Source organism: Apodemus sylvaticus, chromosome 9 (assembly GCF_947179515.1).
Source record: "Apodemus sylvaticus chromosome 9, mApoSyl1.1, whole genome shotgun sequence".
NCBI classification, from domain to species: domain Eukaryota; kingdom Metazoa; phylum Chordata; class Mammalia; order Rodentia; family Muridae; genus Apodemus; species Apodemus sylvaticus.
This window is the reverse complement of record NC_067480.1, coordinates 2526439-2547225: the sequence shown is the minus strand read 5'-3', so window position 1 is coordinate 2547225 and position 20787 is coordinate 2526439. Positions and strand designations below refer to the sequence as shown.

General features: G+C 41.5%; 1 protein-coding gene across 1 annotated transcript in view; it reads left to right on the top strand.

Annotated features, from left to right (window-relative positions):
• Nucleotides 1-20787, top strand: part of Myom1 (myomesin 1) — a 113282-nt gene that overhangs the window by 55733 nt on the left and 36762 nt on the right. The window contains exons 14-20 of the mRNA XM_052193315.1: nt 804-928; nt 6791-6974; nt 7301-7475; nt 9610-9731; nt 11140-11442; nt 13342-13538; nt 18561-18687. Coding sequence (XP_052049275.1) covers nt 804-928; nt 6791-6974; nt 7301-7475; nt 9610-9731; nt 11140-11442; nt 13342-13538; nt 18561-18687 — 1233 coding nt within the window. The remainder of the gene's footprint in view (nt 1-803; nt 929-6790; nt 6975-7300; nt 7476-9609; nt 9732-11139; nt 11443-13341; nt 13539-18560; nt 18688-20787) is intronic.

Below are 20787 nucleotides of genomic sequence, written 5' to 3'. Positions count from 1 at the left end.
CCAGCCTTCATTCTCTTGAGCAAGTGGAATGTTTGTAACCATGGCCTACATTTGTAACACTTCATGTCCATGTCTACTAATCTTTGCTTAGATGCTCAGAGATGATGCCCATTCTGTGACCTGTGGCATCTCTAGGCTTGTTATTAATATTAATCCTCCCCTCTCTGTATACTGTTATTTTCTTGCTTTCATACATGTTTTTTTTTTTTTCAATTAGATACCAGATATTTTGAGTCTATGATGCTTGATGCTGGATGTCTTTATGTTTCTAGAAATGCCTTTGAGCACTGTTTTGAGGAAACAAATTTTTTCACAGTGGTTCAGCTGTTGTGGAGGGGAGGAGGGGAGAAGGGAACAAGAGGAAGGGAGGAAAGACATTTTCCAAAGAAGCTGCCTTAATTGTGAGGTAAATCCAGAGAACACCATGTGACTCCCTCACTTCCGACCTTGACTTTAACCAACGCCACCATCTCATGGCCACTCTAGACTTGAGTTTGCACCGTATGTGCTTTGGAAGTCAAGCACACACTTCCTTGTATGACTCAACTTCGCTTTTCACCAATTCAACTATAAATCCTTTAGAGACAAGTCCAGTCCCAGGCCTGATCGGTCTGTCAGGGTGCTAAACACACAGTATTGTCTGGATGACCAAATGAAAGAATGACTTTGATTTCTAGAGAAGAGCTTGGAGACAAGGTTTCTTCACACCGCCAGCGGCGTGCCAGAGAGAAGCATCTGTGGGTCTCCATGGGTCCCCGACTCCCCTGAATATGTGCGACTCATTTTCCCTTGTTGTTTTTCAGAGGGAGTCATTCCTGGGCCCCCCACAGACCTCTCTGTCACTGAGGCCACCCGGAGCTATGTAGTGCTGAGCTGGAAACCCCCTGGGCAGCGAGGCCATGAGGGCATTATGTACTTTGTAGAAAAGGTAAGACCCCAGCACTATTAGCCATGCCACTTCCTAGCGGTCTTCTTAAGCCGTGCTCATTTCTAACGACAGAGAAGTGAAGGAGGGCAGCACTAGGAATACGCTAAGTTGCTTAAACCCTTACAAATTATGAACGGTCTCAGCTGAAAATGTATATGCCACACGGATCTTTATCCCGGCACCCCGAGATTCGCTCGTGGTCCGGAAACTACAGATTGCCTACATGGCAGTGCTCTCTCGAGCAGGCTCCTCACTCTGGTGTTGGCTGTTTGTCTTCTGGTTCTTGTGCCGTGGTGACAAGACATGATGCGGGTAGATGGTAAGAAAACGGAGACCCTGCTGTTCTACTTTAAACAGTGGGGAGCGGTGAGGACAGCAAGCCTTCGCCCACCGCTATGTGAAGCCGTCCCTTCATGCACCACTGACTGAGTAACAAAATAATTTGAGAAATCAGTTCTTTTACCCCAAACATTTTACAGTCACGTTGGGGATCAGAATATTGGAGGCAGCACACAATGGAGCAGATGGGTGAGGAGGATGTGAGAGCTGATCTGATCGATCGGATCGATCTCATGCTGTAACCAAGGAGCTCTGATGAGCACGTGATTCAGGGCCCGGGGTGGGCCGGGGCGGGCCAGGGCATTATTGAGGACGGCAGCAGCCAGCACTAAGCTTGGCTCTCAGAAAGGATATTTAAGAAGAATTTAACACGAAGTTCCAAGTCCATTAATGAAGTTTTCATTGGTGCATAAGGGCTATAGGGCACTTGCCTAGCATTTGTGAGATGCTGCTGGTTCAGTTCCCTCTGCAGCAAAAACAGCAAAACCAAAAAACAAACAGACAAACAACAACAACAACAACAACAAAAACAAACCAAAATGAGGTTAGTATCTAATTGAGAAGGGTTTTTTGTTTTTGTTTTTGTTTTTTTTTATTTTTTGTCTGACATGTAAACACATCTATGTATCTATTTAGAGTAATGAACTGTTGTGAACCAAAAACATAAGGTTAGTGTTTGATTTAAAATTTCATCTTTGTAAAATTACATAAAAAGGAACCCTCCTCTGCCCCTCTGCTCCCTACCCCTCCTTACCCTCTCCTCCTCCCTTCCCCCCCCCCCAACCCACCCCCACTCCCAGGAACTCAATTTTCCTGTTTTATCTGGATTGCGAGTCTGATTATTCAATTTCAGAACAACTGTTATTTCCCTGCAATTACCGTGAGAGGATCCATGTTTCAGGAGTATCGCTACATGGAAGTGTCTGCAAATTAGGTGGCAATCTAAAAGCAGTGTACAGACACCGTGTGTTTTATAGCTGGGATTGAAGCTCAGGCTCGCACATACCAGGCTACTCCTCTGCCTCACTTCCCCCTCGTGGTCTTGTCACTGCCTTCTGAGTACTGTGATTACAGGCTTGTGCCACGAGGCCTGGATAGCATACAAACTTAAAAAAAATTGTCCTATTGTCTTGCTTTTGTTGTTGTTGTTGTTTGGGTTTTTGGTTAACCAGTGGGTTTCACTAGGGTTGCTTACAGGAGCATGGTTCAGGGATTGTTTATAAAATCATAGGTGCCTTACGAGTGGCTATTATACTGAAGAAAATGTCACCTCTTCACTACCAACCACTAACTAATAAGTATCCATTAGATCCTGGCTACTCCGTGGTAGGGTGTTAACCAGCCTAATTACACAAATTTTAAATATATGTTTTAATATGTGTATATTATATATACACACACATACATATATATTTATGTGTGTGTATGCCCATGTGCAGGATATCAAACTATAGAAGTTGGTTTCCCCCTTCCCCCATGTGGGTCTCAGGATTGCATTTAGACAGGTAGGTTTGAGGGCAGTGTCCTTTTTATCCACACTGAGCCATCTCACTAGCAAAATATGTAAAACATCTTAACAGCCTTTTATTTACCTCAAATTGGCGGCTCTTACTGGTTACACCAGAATATCCCATGTCAAGGCCCATGGCTTTTCTTTCTTATTTTTTACTTTTCTTGCAGTGAGCTTTTCTGAGGTCCCTGAGATGGGGTGTCTCCCTTCTTATCTCCAGCAAATTGCTAACAATAAACTTGTGATGCTTTCCTGTGCGACATAGGCATCTCCCAAGAGTCCAGCTTTACAACACCTAAAAGTATACTTACAGTTTCACATTTTGTAAATGTTATCCCCAAGTAAAATATAACTTGGGTACTATCCTGGGCATTTTGCTACTTTAATAGAAGCAATGATAGGGTAAGAGCTAAACGTATACTTCCTGGTATATTTCACACACACCCATGCACGCTGTGTTTCTTTGACATGCTCCACAGGAAGAGGCTCTGAGTTAACCCTGGGACTGTAATTAACATTTTTCTGAAACAGTGACGCATAACAACCCACCCTGAGACATGGTCTTCACATGAGTCAGCGCTGGCTTCTGTTGACTTTTCCTCTGGTCACGTCAATCTGAATTTTTCCATGAAAGTCTGTAACTTTCCCAGATCAAAATGCATATCATCTGTTATTAAACAATTAGATATTTTTTTTTTTTACCAGCATGCTCAATTGGATGGAATAGAAGATAATATTTAAGAGTACGTCGCATGGAGAAGCTACACAGAGGGTATCCCACTCTCACAGCCTCTGGGATGCTGGCAGAGTTAGGATGCAGACCTGGGATGTTCAGAGACCTAGGATGCATTTACAGAATTTTCTAAATGTCAAGCCACTGTGCTATGAGTCTAATTATTTATGGTGAGCCACTTATGAGGCATTGGCCTTTGTACAGATTTACTTACTGGTCCCCTGACATGTTTTAACCAACCTAGAATGTTCATACAGCCTAGGCTGCCTCCTGAGCTATCCTCTGCTTGCACCGGAGGATTTGTATACACATGACCATTGTGCTGGTCTGTTGTGTTACAGGCTCATAGTAAATAAACATTGAAGTCGTGCCTATGTTTCCTAAGACGGTTGGAACTGGGGGCCTCAGTAGCAAGAGAACTGGGTGAATCAGGGTCTTCCTTTAAACCCCCTATCCCACTGTGTTCTCCAGCCTTGAACTTTCCCTTAGATACCTCATGTTTTAGGTATTTTTTCTCATTTCCCTTTCAAAAATCTGGTTGTGTAAGGCACAGAACAATGTCACTCATTCACACTGCTTCTATCTTAGGAATGAAAGTAAGTGGTGTTTACAGAGGCAGCATAATGAGCAGCATTTGTTAGTTAACTTGTTACTTGAATTCACTCTGTGGACCAGACTGGCCTCGAACTCAGAAATCCACCTCTGCCTCCCAAGTGCTGGGATTAAAGGCGTGTGCCACCATCGCCCATCGAATTCATTGTTTTTAATTGCTAAGTAGTATTCCATTGTGTAAATATACCACATTTTCTATCCATTCCTCCATTGAGGGATATCTGGGTTCTTTCCAGCTTCTGGCTATTATAAATAACACTGCTATGAACATAGTGGAGCATGTGTCCTTATTATATGTTAGAACATCTTCTGAGTACATGTCCAGGAGTGGTATAGCAGGGTCCTCCGGTAGTATCATGCCCAGTTATCTGAGGAACTGCCAGACTGATTTCCAGAGTGGTTGTACCAGCTTGCAACCACACCAGCAATGGAGGAGTGTTCGTCTTTCTCCACATCCTCACCAGCATCTGCTGTCACCTTAGTTTTTGATTCTGACTTGTGTAAGGTAGAATCTCAGGGTCATTTTGATTTGCATTTCCCTGATGACTAAGGATGTTGAACATTTCCTTAGGTGCTTCTCAGGCATTAGAGTTTCCTCAGTTGACAATTCTTTGTTTAGCTCTGTTCCCCATTTTTAATAGGGTTATTTGGTTCTCTGGAGTCTAACTTCTTGAGTTCTTTGTATATGTTGGATATTAGCCCTCTATCAGATGTAGGATTGGTAAAGATCTTTTCCCAATCTGTTGGTTGCTATTTTATCCTATTTACAGTGTCCTTTGCCTTACAATTGATAGGTTTTATAAATTTCCCCAGATCACATAGTAGGTACAGGCAAAAATAGGATTTAAACATGAGTAATCTTGGCACAGACCCATAAATCCAAGTATAGGATAAACATCTCTAATGCAAAAATCCAAATTCACGATCCAATCCAACACACTCAAAATGTTTTGGATTTTGGGTTGGGGATACTTAAATAGTAAAGTCTATGCATACATACACACACACACACACTCACATATGTATGCATGCACAATTCTAAAATTGTACATACTACTTGCACTATGCTGGGCTGCTTCCAAAGCTTAAATCTGCTCCTCTCAACAATGGTGGTAGTGTAGCAGGGAGGGTTAAAGTTATGATCACTTATATTATCCATAGCACAGCAGAAAGCAGATATTGTTTTTTTATTATAAAAATAAAAATAATAATTGCTTCTGTATTTCCCTGAGGGGGCACACCAATAATATAAAGATGCAGGAGAATTTCATCACTCACAGGAGCAGATCACACATGCAAATGACACTTTACCATGAACTATATTGGAGAAACACCAGAGTCTCACCTTGTTAAATGTTATGTAGATGATAATGTTGAGGCTAACAGCACCCATTTCACATTCCAGCGTCATCCAGCTCATTATTAGCTGGGACCAGACCCTTTGGGTCCCTGCTGCCATGCTCCTGAATCATGTCAGGTCAACAGAGATCATACTGAATAGTGTATTGGAAACTTCTGTGTCATCTTTGACAGCTAGTCTGACTGATGCAAAATACAGATTTCTGGAAGATTATATTGAAAATGATTTTTAACCTACAACAAACTCAGGCAAGAGCAACAGAATTTGTGCTTTTGCTGACCATGAGCAGATTTGGGCATAGGGCTGGGGAAGGTCTTTGACTTGTCTTCAGACTGTGCCCTGTCCTATTAGACTTGTTGTCTGACTGTGCTATAGCCTATCAACTCACATCTTCATTCAAGGGTTTCCAAGTCACGATAGGAATTGAATTTATTCATTCCTTTATTGCTTCCTTTTCCTTTTGTTTTGTTTTTTGGGTTTTTTTTTTTGTTTGTCTGTTTTTTGTTTTTTGTTTTTTTGAGACAGAGTCTGCTCTGCATTCCAGCTGGCCTGGAAGTCACTGTAGCCCCGAGTGTCTTCAAACTCATGACTTGCCTCCTGCTTCAGCCTCTTGAGGGCTGAGGTAACATACATGTGCTACTATACCTTTGAATCTCTTTAAATATGTTTGTGTTTTTAAAAAGCATTTTATGATTTATTCTAAAATTCTGTCACAATTTCATAAAGGAACACCTTTGTATTTCTATAACCATACACATTTGTTCATTCATTCAGAGAAGAAACTCTTGAGTGCCTTTCTAGGCCGAGGCAGGACAGTGAGCAAGGGGGCCCCCTGAGCTCGTGGAATGCACCCTCTGTAGAGGGGACAATAAATAAATACATTCCTACTAGTGACACATCTAAATACAGAAGGGCAAGGTATCACGATAAGGCCCTGAATTCTTCCAAATTGGTGAAGGGAGGTGATCTAAATAGGCGCTTCTGAGGAGGTGGCAGCTGATGCAGGACAGAAGCAGTGCTCTAGAAATTTAAGTATGGAAGGCAGTTTATTGACCACTAACCCTATCCTTGAAATAAAGACTTCTATAAGTAAATGGATAGCTTGCTTATATATAAATGAAGCAAAGTGTTCATTAAAACACTTAAAACCTGCATTTGGTGAAGCATCCTGTGGTCTTCAGATATCCCTTCTTCCACAACTCTTCTCCAGGCCAGCTCTAGAAAACAGGGTGGTTTGTCAGCAGGTAAATAAGCATGGGCCCCTGTGTGCTCCGGGGGCTTCCAGTGATGTCAGTGTTCCTGTTGCAGTGTGATGTGGGAGCGGAAAACTGGCAGCGTGTCAACACAGAACTCCCAGTGAAGTCTCCTCGCTTTGCTCTGTTTGACCTGGTGGAGGGGAAATCTTACCGCTTCCGGGTCCGCTGCTCAAATTCAGCAGGAGTTGGTGAACCCTCAGAGGCAACTGAAGTGACCATTGTAGGGGACAAACTTGGTAAGTGTAGGGTCAGACCAGGCAACTGTGACCTTGTGTATCAAGAGAAAATTCCAAAGCAAGAATAAAATAGTGTGGCTTTGCTCATGCAAAGCAAACATCACAGCTTTCAACAGCAGATATAATTTTCAGCATCCACAGACACTTCATTTACTAATATGCTTCCTAAATAACATCTCTTTAGCACAATTCATTATAAAACAGAGCAGCCATATGTATTATATGATTTGTGTAAAATATTTATGCATGTGTGTTTCCATATATGTGATGGAAATGAAATATATTAAATGACCTTGAGTTTGATCACCATTTTCTTCTTTACACAGATATCCCCAAAGCCCCTGGCAAAATCATCCCAAGTAGAAATACAGATACCTCAGTGGTGGTTTCTTGGGAGGAGTCCAAAGATGCTAAAGAACTAGTTGGGTACTATATCGAGTCCAGTGTAGTTGGCTCTGGCAAGTGGGAACCCTGCAACAACAACCCGGTGAAGGGCTCACGGTAATTTGTGTTTGTGTGCATGTGTGCACTTGCACATGTGTGTGTTCATGTACTTGTTCATTTGTATGTGTATATGTGTGTTCCAGGATCACTGTAACTACATGTAGTATACTCATCCAGTGGAAGAATAAACACACACACACCACACACACACACACACACACACACACACACACACACACACGGTTAGAGAGATGACTAAGCAGTCAAAGCATATCCTGCTCTTGCAGAGGCCTTCAGTTCAGTTCCTAGAATCCACATGGGGAGATTCACAATCCCCTGTAACTCCAGCTCCCGGGGAATCTGACAGTTTCTTCTGACCTTTATGGGAATCTCCATATACAGGCATACCCCCAAACATATAGATATAATTTAATCTTTTTTGTTGCTGTTGTTTTCAAGACAGAGTTTCTCTGTGTAGCCCTGCCTGGCTATTCTGGAACTCACTCTGTAGACCAGGCTGGCCTCGAACTCAGAAATCTGCCTGCTTCTGCCTCCCAGGTACTGGGATTAAAGGCGTGTGCCACCACCGCCCGGCATAGATATAATTTAAAAACAAGAAGATATGTACACATTTAGTTTAACTAGTCAAATGAATTTAAAGGTGAGTATGGCTAGTGTAATATATTTGGAAAAAATATATATTTGGGTAAAAAGGACTTGTCATATCAGATATTTAAACATAAAATATCACCTAAAAGTTTATTTTCTGGTTCTTCCCCGATTCTTTCAATTATTTTTTCCCATTGATACTCCATAGTTTTTCATTTACAAAGTAATATTAGACTCTAAGGACCTAATATGCTCTGCTAAATGTGTATACCTTGGTATTTCAAAAGAACAGAGAACAGACTATCAACACTTTACAAATTCTGAACATCAACATGATTAAACCCAGGACCAAGCAGACAGAGAATCCCAGAGAAACAAGGACTTTCATATAGTCTGCTATCTCTTTGTATTTGTTTTCAATGTGGGAAAAGTATTTTTTTTCCTGCTTTTAATTATTTTCTCAACCAGCCAAGCCTGCTTTAGTTTAGGACCAGTCTGAGAAGAGTCCCTAGAAAGTATCTGATGCGCTTGTGGGGCAGCTTCTATTTGGCCCTTTCCCAAGGCCATGAACTCCCAGAGCCTGAGAGGAAGCAGAGCCTGAGAGGTGGGAGGCCACAGGTTAAAGGGAGAGGGCAGGATGTTTCCCATGATATTTATTTCTTAGACTGAAACATCCATTTCTATCCTGGGGCATTTAGAAGCCCAGCCCAGCTAGCTTTAGCAACAAAATCAGGAGCCAGTGAAGGGCAGACACTGTGTTATTCATCTTCATATCCATAACTAGTCCAATGCCATGACCCCTGAAATGCTCAATAAATAGTCACCAAACCAGCCTGAAAGATGCCGCTTCCTTTATTAAATATTTGAACAGCGAGTGGTAATAGTATCATTGGCAGAACTGTTATTTCCTTTGGGTTACAATCTTCAGGGTTGATTTTCATGTTACAGTGATTCATGGAATGCTACTTATAGCTATCGCAGCTGTTGAGGTGTAGGGTGGTTTTAAATGTGAAACTACCATGGATTCATACCTTATTGTTGGAGCTTTGTATCTAAATAGTAGTTCTGGAACCAGATTCTAGTGCGATTTCTCCAAGTAATGATTCCTTCTCTGGCATAAAGGAGGTAGCACTTAGGTTTCTGTGACAGGATTTATCAGTACTTTACATTTTAAATATATACCTGAACTAGCTACCCATAAGGTTGTCAACAGACCTATTATTTATTAAGTGCCTTATTTGTGCCAGACCCGCTAGCAATATTTTAAATTCTATCTAGTTTATCTTTATGTAGAATTAATATGTGGTAGTCTTCTTGTTCTCTGTTGAACATTTTCAGATGAACATCAGGGGAAGCCTCTCTCTCTCTCTCAGAGTGAGTTTTATAAATTGCCCACATGGCCTTCTTGTCTGACGTGTATATATATATTACTGGAAGCTCTCAGTGCCTTTTCCCCCTCTTTTTTGAAAAATGAATCTTTTTCAGAACGATCCAGGCTGTTCAGATCATTCAGTCAAGTTGTCAGTCACCTCCCTTAATGTTCCTCCTAGGAAAGGCTCTGAAAGCTTTCTTTCATCTTTAGATTTACCTGCCACGGACTGACGACTGGTCAGAGCTATATTTTCCGGGTCAGAGCAGTGAATGCAGCTGGACTTAGTGAATATTCCCAGGATTCAGAAGCTATTGAAGTCAAAGCTGCTATCGGTAAGTTCCTCTTAAGCAATTTGGTCAAGGAAAATACTGAAGTTTTCTAATTTTCCATCATTTCCATAGTGGTTTAAAGTTTCTAATTTCACTCCACAATCCCATCATTAAACGGTCATTTTTCTCTTACTCCAGCTGACACTAACCTTCCGAGGCTGACATTTTTACAGGTCTCCATCACTTACCAGCGTCTACATCCATAGTGTTTCCATCTCCACATCCCAGTCTCCTCAGACATTCCCCAGTGTATGAAACTCCATGCTAACTTCATGCTCATCCTGGGACCTGGCAGGCCACCCTGCTTCCATGAAGTGGTATATCACCATAACTTGTATCATACTGTATCTAAAAGCCATTTCATCTGCAACAGAGCCTGGCTTCTTCCTAACATATTACCATGTCGCTGAAATTCATGCAAGACCCATGTGGTTGCTTAAGCATGTATCTCATCTTTGTTTGCAAACTAACCAACAGCATAACATCATAAGGTAGTTATATGTATATGTGTGTTGTACCTCCCAATCTTGGATAACGCTAGTTCAGAAAAACAGAAATAAAATGTGCAATATATTAACATATTAGTAGAAATATTTGATTGGGTATGGATCTCAGTATTAGAGCACATAGTTATGATGTGTGAAGCCCCAATATCACTGAAAAAAAGATTGGGTGGGTATGATGGTGCACACCTATAATCCCAACAATTGGGGAAGCTGAAGCAGGAGAATTATGAACTCAAGGTCCCAGACTACATAGCAAAATACTGTCTCAAAAGCTAGAGCCACAGAATGACAACAACAACCAGATTTAATGTTAGCTTTCTTCTTTGGAAAGCCTCACTATAAGGTGTACAGCAGCAGACATATTGTTTTATGGGTTGGGAGGTACAACATTACTGTTGCACTGTCATTATTTATATAACTGTTATACAGTTAGTGTCTTTAATTTTGTGTCTGTGCACTTTGTGGTTCTTTCTCTGTTCTATTGAATATTAGAACATCTATCTCTCAAGAGATGTCTGAGATTTGCTTTTTCATGTACAAGCTAAAACCGTCTGGGTTCTGCAAATAGAAATAGTTCCCGTTCTGTCTGTCTGCCATTTGTTTCTGTTCTTCTTCTTCTTCTTCTTCTTCTTCTTCTTCTTCTTCTTCTTCTTCTTCTTCTTCTTCTTCTTCTTCTTCTTCTTCTTCTTCTTCTTCTTCCTCCTCCCTCCTCCTCCTCCCTCCCTCTCCCTCCCCCTCCTCCTTCTTAACTACAGGGAAGTTGAAATGTTCTCTGGTGCAAATTGTTAAACCAAGATTGGTTTTCACTCTGCTTGCAGTCCTAAATGTCAATGTTTGTTTTGCTCCAAGAGTAACATGTACAGGGCCTGGCTCATGTCGTTTCTGTTGTTGTCTGGTGACTGTAGGGGGAGGAGTGTCTCCAGATGTGTGGCCTCAACTGAGTGATACGCCTGGTGGACTAACAGACTCCAGGGGGGCCATGAATGGAGCCTCCCCACCAACCTCTCAGAAAGATGCTATGCTCAGTAGCAAACCTAATAAACCTCCACCACCCAGTAGCCCTTCCAGCCGGGGCCAAAAAGAAGTAAGTAAAGTAAGTGAATCAGTTCAGGAGGAGCTCAGCCCGACACCCCGGCCACCCCAGGAGGCAGCTCCCGAAGAGGAGCAAGGTAAATCTGAGCCCCCGAAAAAGAAGAAGGACCCAGTAGGTGAGAACTGCCACGTTCAGCTCTTCATCCATCCGTCTTCATCACTGCCCTCGCCTCTCATTGTCTGATCACACGCTTCCTCTGTGTTCATGCCTCATGCTTCTTCTGAATTTTGTTTCTATCAGTCATTCAACACGCTTTGATCTGATGTGTTATCAGAGTCAGCTTGTGGGGTTGGCGTTTATGTGTCATTTCTTAGGCTTATCAATGACAAGATGTTCATTTAAATCACTAGTTCTCGGCAGATGTGAAAAGCTTGGTATGGTATTATAGTCACAGAGAGCTACATCCCATAATACTCCTTCCCAGAAGGTACTCATGGAGATTGTTAAAAAGCTAATTATGAGCTGGGTGGGTGCTTTGGGTTAGTGTGTTCTAGGAGACAGTAGATCATATGAAAGCACTGATAAATTTTAAGTGTCTCCCGTCTATTCCCAATCTCTACCTCACCTCAGCTTTCATAATTCCTCTACTTTCTTGATATTAACCCTCATTTTTGTCATTAAATAAGAATAAGTGGGATAATCTTCATAAGTGCTCTAAAATAGGACACACACACACACACACACACACACACACGAAATTACTTTATTCCAAAGGTCTTCTTTGTTCCCAAAAGTTGCTTTGAATAGGAATGAGATAATTTATGTAATTCTTATAATTCAAATACCTGAAAGCATTCTGCTGTGCTGCGCATCTAGAAGGACTTCTTGCCGTCACCGCACCCTCTTTCTTCATTGAAAACTACCATTTCAGTGGCCAGATATAAAGAGGACCAGCAAAGCCATGTAAACATACAAGGAGTTTTGAAATATCCTTCAGATGTATTTTCTAGGCAGGCACTAGCAAATGCAGCGATGGCTACCTAGCTTTGTGTGCTATGTACCAGGAGCTTAAAAGCACAGGAGTTAAAAATACTGTGAGAAACATGCATCTACCAAGAGAAAGACATATGGCAAATGGTACCTTGTGCTGTAAAATAATTTTTAGATGTTTTGATTTTTTATTGGATATTTTCTTTATTTATATTTCAAATGTTATCCCCTTTCCTGGTTCCCCCCCCCCCAAACTCCCTATTCCATCCTCCCTCCTCTTGCTTCTATGAGAGTGTTCCTCCACCCACCCACTCACTCCCACTTCCCCAACCTCAGTTCCCCTACACTGGGGCAACTATTGAACCTTCATAGGTCCAAGGACCTCTCCTCTCATTGATGCCTGACAAGGCAATCCTCTGCTACATATGCAGCTGGGGCCATGTGTACACCTTGGTTGGTGGCTTAGTCCCTGGGAGCTCTGGAGAGGTCTGGTTGGTTGATATTATTGTTTTTCCTATGGGGTTGCAAACCCCTTCAGCTCCTTCAGTCCTTTGTCTAACTCCTCTATTGGGGACTGTTAATTTTTTTAAAGGTGTATTTGACAAGAGCTCCAGGATATTTTCTTGTCTGGAGTATACACAAAATCTATTAGGATGAGTGTCTTTTAACACAAATCATTTGGAACTATATGGAGATGATAAATAAGCAAACTGAGATAGAAACCAAGACATGTACAAATTCTGATGTCATCAGAGGCCAAATAAAAACAAACCTCAAAACAACAAAAGTATAGATTCCTGAGGGGAATATTTTGTCTTATGGGGAGAAAATCACTTTGTTAAGGACATACTATTTTGCGAGACAGGTTTTTAAAAATCTTTGTTTGATTATTTTAGTACACTTTCTCAGTGTTTTGTTTTGTTTTTCTCATATGCCAAGCCAGGTGCCAAGTTTCAGATCCACCTGATATTTTCATTAAATCCTATGTCTAGCGTCCTCTTACATGATTCCAGGCAGGGATGGTGAATGTATTCAGACTCAGAATCACATCTCTCTTACTCACGAGCTATTCATCTCGCCACAGCTGTGCCTTCTCCGCCCTATGACATCACTTGTCTTGAAAGTTTTCGGGATTCAATGGTTCTTGGATGGAAGCAGCCAGATACGACTGGAGGGGCAGAGATTACAGGCTATTATGTGAACTATCGTGAGGTGGTTGGTGGGGTACCAGGAAAATGGAGGGAAGCCAACATCAAGGCCGTCAGCGATGCAGCGTACAAGGTGAGCAAACACGTCTCACTGTGCCATGACACATCTCGTGAATGGTGAAATGCTTGCGTGTGCACACCCAGGACCTGTTAAAGGATTTGTGTCATTTTGTAGGTGTTCATTGTCAACACTGGCATGACTCTGTAAAAGATATTCCTTGATAGATAAGATTAGTACAGCTAGCCAAGCAGGGCTTATATTTTCTGATTCATACATGTATGCAGAATTTTTTTAAGAATATTTACCACAAAATGTGCATTTATTGTGAAAACTAGCGTTTTCTTTTAAAACATGTGAAATATCTGTAACTATCTGTCACTAGCTTCAAGCGTTGCTAGATCCAATATCTCTGGTTTGTATGCTATATGTTTGTTTTTAATTTTCACTGTTAAAATCATGATGTCATGACCAGCTTACTTGACCTTCCTCCTAATGGGGTGTTCCCTATAATAGTGGCTCTTATGCCCAGAAAGAAGAACATGTGTCAGGGAGTGGGGGAGAACTCCTTTCTGGGAGTGGGGGTGGGTGGGACATCACTGCTCTGCCTATCACAGGTGCCTCAGACTCTTTATGCTGGCTCAGCTGTTGAGCATTCTTCGAGTGTCATCTGTTAGGTCCAGTTGCCAAGTCCCAGCACTCACAAGCACATATGCAGAGTCCAGAACAAGGTCAGGCCAGGCCAGGAAATACACTACGTTGAAATCTGTACTACGCTACTTCTACTTAACATTTGAAATCTATGACATAACAACACTAACTAGAAATGCTAACGCAAAACCCTTGTTTTTGCTTTCTGTCACAGGTTGTTATTAGTTGGCCCAGGTTGACCTCAAACTTGTAATCTTACTGCCTCATCCTCCAAAGCACATGCGCCACCACACCCAGCTACACAATTGTACCTGTAAGATTCTCCATGTTGTTGTATATGATATTCCACCAAACGACTATACCATAATATACCTTCCCTTCATTTACTGACTGGTGTGCAGGCCATTTTATGGCTTTGTTGTTGCTTTTGATCACACTGTTTACCCTGAGATTGTGTTCTAGACTGGAAAAACCTATTTCTAACTGTGGTGTGGTTCAGTCCTTAGCACACACTGTTAATCCTTCTGGCAGGAATACAAACATATCCTTAGTACATGCCTTTAATCCCAAACATGAAACTAAAGTTAGTTTGTAGAAGGAAGCACCCATGTTTGAAAATGATGTCTAATTGAGAGACAGAAAAGGTGACAAATCAGAGAAAGATGTGACAGGATAGGGTATGCCCAATTCTTACAGAGCAGACAGGAAAGAGAAGCCATTGAAGAAAGCACAGAGAGGAAGGGGGGGCTTCACTGGGACACTGATAGAGAACAGGTTGCAGAGAGAACAAACTAGACACAGGTGAAGACAGAAGGAGCCACAGAATGAGAAGGAACCAAAAGATAAGACCGATTGCCAGAGTAGTTTGAGACTAAGCAGAGCAAACTTGATTGATCCGTCAGCTTTGAGAGGAATTTGAGCCAGAACAGCTGAGACATCCAGCCAGAGATCAGAAAGAACCAGGAAGGGAGAGCACACACAACAGTAAGTCTCAAAAGCTCAAAAACTTCTAGGCCTGTGTTAGATTGTACAGAGCCTAGAAGATTCCAGGACTAAGCCTAGGTCAACAGACTGAGGCAGTGAGCCCTCAGATGACAACTAAACAGAATAAAAGTAATGGTGGCAGTTTTTTAGCTACATCAAGCAATATAGCAATGGTGTTACACATGTATGCTAATACACATAGGCACCAGTTTCTAGGCAACTAGACTTGTTGAGTTAGAGCTGTTGTCTTCCCTCCATTGCACAGCTCTCTACTGCTTCCTGAAGTGTGTGGAATCTGCATCCTTGCCCACATTTGGCTATTCAAACATTCTCAGTTTTGATCATTTGAGTGTCAAATGAGTTCCAAGGTCTTTTCCTGAAATAGGCTCCATTTTTATATACTCTTCTCCAGTATGTCCATTCGAAGTCTTGCTCATTTCCTCATGGTTTTCCTCCCGACTTGCAGCAACATCTAGTGTTGTAAACACAGTGAACATGTGGCTCTTAGCAGAAAGGTCTCCCTTATGCCAGGGTCACAGAGATTCTGCACTTGGTTATGTTCTAGAAGCCTTGCAGACGCTCATATTTCAGTCGCTAATTCACCTTTGAAGTTTGTATGTGTTGTGAACTGACAGTCAAAATCGATTTCCCCTAATGGAGGCACAGCAGTTCCAGAAACCACCTCCTGAGACTCCTCTCTTTCCCATGATTCCTCTTACTCATGTCTGTCCTGTGCTCTGTGTCCTCCACATTGGTCAGTTCGGTCACCTCTGCATCAACAATCCACTAGTCCAGTCATCACAGTTTCATAGCAAGTGACCCATTCTCCCATTTCCGTGTGCTTTCAGGGTCACTCTTAGCTCTTCTTCGCCCTTTGGTATAAATTACAGTGTGTGTGGGGGGCATACTTGTGGAGGTCAAAAGACAATTCACAGAAATAAAAAAATACAAATAACATACTGATTTTTACATACGGCTGTTTTAGTTTTTGTTAATTTAGAAATGAATTTGTAGGTTCTTTGGGAATCTGCTAGAAATAGTTCTATTAAACACAAATAATAGCCAAGTGGTGATGGCACACACCTTTAATCCCAGCACTCTGGGAGGCAGAGACAGGTGGATTTCTGAGTTCAAAGCCAGCCTGGTCTATAGAGTGAGTTCCAGGACAGCCAGGGTTATACAAGAGAAACCCTGTCTCAAAAAAACCAAATCCAAAAAACCAAAAAAAAACCAAAATTGCAAATAATACACTTACTTCTCCACATCCAAATCTTATACTTTTATGCTTCATTTTCTTGCATTACTTTCTACCTACGACCTTGAACAGGAATGACAATGTTGTCATTATAGACACGATCCTTTGGTGTGTTTTGTTTGTTTGTTTGCTCATTTGCTTGTTTGTTTTATTTTTTGATACGAGGTCTTAGTATGTAACCCACGCTGGCCTAGAACTTGCAGCAATCCTCCTGCCTCACATTTGAATAATGGGGTTATAGGCACATGTTGCCACACAATCTTGTTTTTTTGGTTTTCAACTGCTAAGGCTGGAAGCCAGGGCCTCATGCATGACTGATAAGCACTGGACCACTGGACCACAGCACCGGTCCTTGGTCTTTATCTTATAATAAAAACATTCCAACATCAGGATTACATTTGTTATAGTTACTTTGTAGGCAGTATCACCAGATAAAAGAGAGTTTCATCTTAGTCCTTCTTTGTTAAATGTGAATTTGAATTATATATATTTTTTAAAATGAGTCAGAGTGGTCACACACTATTTCTCCTTAACAGTCAACTAATTGAATAAAAACAACTTGTAGTCCTTTGGAATATATATATATATACGTATATTATATATATGATTTTGTTGCTGATTGTCACCTAAGCATCTTGCTGCAGAGACGATGAGTAAGACGGTCCTGAGAATAGCTAGAATTCTATACCAATGAGTGGTATGAACAGTACAGGAAGAGAGACCTGTGGGATCACCTCACCAGAAAACCTGCCCATTTAAAATATATAAAATGCTTTATATATTTCTCGATGGCATGATTACAGGAAGACAAAGTGAGTCTTTTGTGCAAATGGTAAGGCAGTGTTTTCAATTATTCATGATAATGAACAGGTTTTTTTTAAGTTGATGTTCACATGCGTGTAACATTTTTATAGTTTACTTTTCAGTCTTTCTGTGTCTTTATGCTTTTCATGTGTTTTAGAAATAGCACAGAATTAAGTCATGTGGTATATGTGTACAATTTTAGTTCTGTAGAGGTGAAGGCAGGAGGGCCAGAAATTCAAGGCCAGCCTGGGCTATCTGAGACTCTGCTTCAAACAAAAACAAACAAACAAAACAAAAACAAAAACAAAAAAAAACCCAAAATAAAAACCCAACAATATAGAATTATAGAATTACATTAGTTCCCTTGGCATGACAGCTTATATTTTATATCATTTATGAATATTTAACCTTATTACCGATTGTTTTCAAAGCTAATCACCATATTATGTTCTTTTCACTTTGTCTTTCTGTGCCATGTATTTTCTGTTATCTATTGACTGATCTTGAATATTTAAAATATTTGTACACATTTATTAGTTTTGTGTGTCCCCACCTACATGGAGGTCAGTGGACAAGTTGCAGGAGTCAGGTCTCTTCCCATCCTGTGGGTGCTGGGGACTGATGGGCATCAGGCTCAGCAGTGCCTTTATGCACTGAGTTATCACACTGGCCCTGAATATATTTCACCATATTTCATCTCCTCCTACTTTACCTTGAGAGATATGTCCTGTGGTTTGGGGTTGATTTTTCATGGGTGGCTGAACAAGTTTTGAATCTGGTATTATTCTGTTTGTTTTGCTCTCATCTCCGAAACATAAAACCTTATAATATTTTAGTCCATTTACCCCCTTTCTAGCTCATGTGCTTCTGTTTATTATTAACTTGTGTGTTTAATATTACGAATTGCTTGGGTCTTTTATTTATTCCTGTGTTGTCTTGTTGCTTTATTGTTGTTTTTTGGCTACACTTTGTAGTCCCACAGACCTGAGAGTAGTCCTGTGAGCAGGCCTCAGACTCACAGAGACTCATCTACCCCAAGTGCTGATGAACGATGCACAATACCACACCAGGCACAGTTACTGTTTCTTGAATTTTATTTTCATTTATGTGTATGTGTATTTACCTGCTTGTCTGCATTTGCACTATGGGCATGCAGGTATATACACCTTAGAGGCCAAAAGAGGGCACCAGATTCCCTGGAGCTGAATTTACAGGTGGATGTGATTACAGGAGGGATGTGATTATGAAAGGGTGTGACTTGTAGGCTATAGCCTAGGATATATCCAAAATAAGAAGTAAATAATTTACATGTAAAACACTAGATCACCATAGGATGCTTCGTCACATCAAATTCAAGAGGTAAAAATAGCTAACAACTGCTTGCGATGTTATCCATGTTATAGATTAGCAACTTGAAGGAAAACACAGTGTACCAGTTCCAAGTGTCAGCAATGAACATCGCAGGGCTGGGAGCGCCCTCCGCCGTGAGTGAGTGCTTCAAGTGTGAAGAGTGGACCATTGCTGTTCCGGGTAAGCTGGGGACTATGACTTTCCTCCAGCTAGTTGGAATGATGGGAGGCACTATCTAGACAGCACTTAGGAGACAGGAATCCACTTGCCGTGCTAACTAAAATGTTTTAAGATAACATGAAATGGTAGATAGCAGTGAAACTTGAAAATAAATTCCTCATGCTTCCATTTCAACTAAAACCTACATCTGCCGTCGCTCAGTCTTTGTTTGGGGGACTGACAGAAATACACACCTTGAGCACTTGGGAACTTTCCATTTGTCTCTTAGAGACCAGTTAAGAGCATTGCAAATTTACTTCCAGAACCATTTTCTGCATCCTTCGATGCTACTCCTCCCCTGCTCTGAAGCACATACCTACCAACACCCAAATTGTCCCCTAGAGACCAGGCAGAGATGGTGGCTTCTCCCTGTTATCTGCCTCCCTCCCTCTCCCTAGCTCTTCACTAAGTTGCCTACATGGGCTTATCATGCCTGAATGGGCTGTGAGCCTGGCTTCTCTCTACTAAGCCCTCGTATCTGTATGTCCACATACCACACCCTTCCCTCAATAGTCATGGAATCTGACTAGCAAATAGTCTGCTTTGGAGGTTGTCATGGCAGTGGCTGGATACAAGAGGAAGAGAAGAAAGAAGTAAGCAGAAAAACTTACCCATGCGTATGCCTCATATGGTACCCTAAGACCAAACACATATAAACGTTGAATATTAGCAGACTTATTAAATCATTAAGGTCCCAACTAGTAACAGGCACATGGTAGATGATTTAATTTTGCTATTGATTTCTGACCTAAACACACAGAACTCCTGGGTTTGATAATCAATATATCTAACAGCTGTCATGTTAGCATCATAAGTAGTATGAATACTTCAGATCACATGAAGGCAATCTGTGTGGGCAGCTACCCTGCCCACTCCACCCATTCTACTGCAAATTCCTCTGTTTGAAACCCTGTTCCCCTGAAGAACTACCACGTTGCCCTACTCAGAAAATAACTCTACCCCTCTGCTTTACTTCTTCCAAATGTAAATAAAAAGTTAGTAAAAAGAAACAAGAGGTTCAAGTCTTGTTCAACATCAGCAGCTATGCAGAGACCAACACCTGCCTTTGAGGCAGGTGTTGAAAAGTTCTTTCTGCCACTGTCAACACAGATGGATATGTTTCCAAATTCTTACAGTTCCTAAAGTTAAATGTGACTGTCTACAGACTTAGCATCCACAAAGTAACCATGTCGATGAAACAGTTGCAGGGTGGGCTCAGTAAAGAAACACCTCACCAACCACCCTGATGCACCCTTGACTTAGGAGCATTGGGCAAGCAGGTGTCAGAAGGTGTTTGAGAACACAGTGTAAGTACTTTGTCTTCCTTCCGTTGTGAAGGTGACTAACCTGAGGTACCAGTTAAATGACACATGGAGAGTCACAAGGGGAACGAGTAAGTGGCAGGGTCAGGACTTGAACTGTGGCCTTCCTCTTCCCTGAGGTGATACAGCAGCACCTAGTCCCACCTGTAGAGAAGGCTGGCTGCCCCACTGACTTCAAGGATGACCCAAGTTCATGGTCACCAAAGTCCTTTGCTGAGCAGAACATGCCATACTATTTGATGCTAATATTTAAATGCATTTCCATAGAAGATGTTGGAAAACAAGAACGGTACATATTTGAAATTACTAAACCAAAGTAAATAAGAAGGCAAATATTGAATGAACAGTTGCGCAATGCTGAAGTACAGCAAGGTAGTGTTTGCAGCTGATGTCGAGTCACTGTGAGTCACTACAGGTAACATTGGGTTAGACAGAAGTTGTTTATTTGAGAGAAAAAAGAGAGAGATGAGCTTGGATAGCATCCAGTGGCCACACAAAGATACACAGGGTGACATCATAGTTCAGACTCGAAAAATGCATCCACATACACTCACGGCACACATGTAGGGTCTTTTCTCCAAAAGGTTGTCAAGGCTTCTGTGGATTGTGCGCTAGTTACCCTCGGAGTGACTGAAATAAGTGGTGGCTGTGTCCACCCTGAAACAGCCTGTGCTCAGTAAGCTATATGCGGTTGTATAGCAGCCATGGACAAGTGCAGTGGCTACAATATGCCTACTTT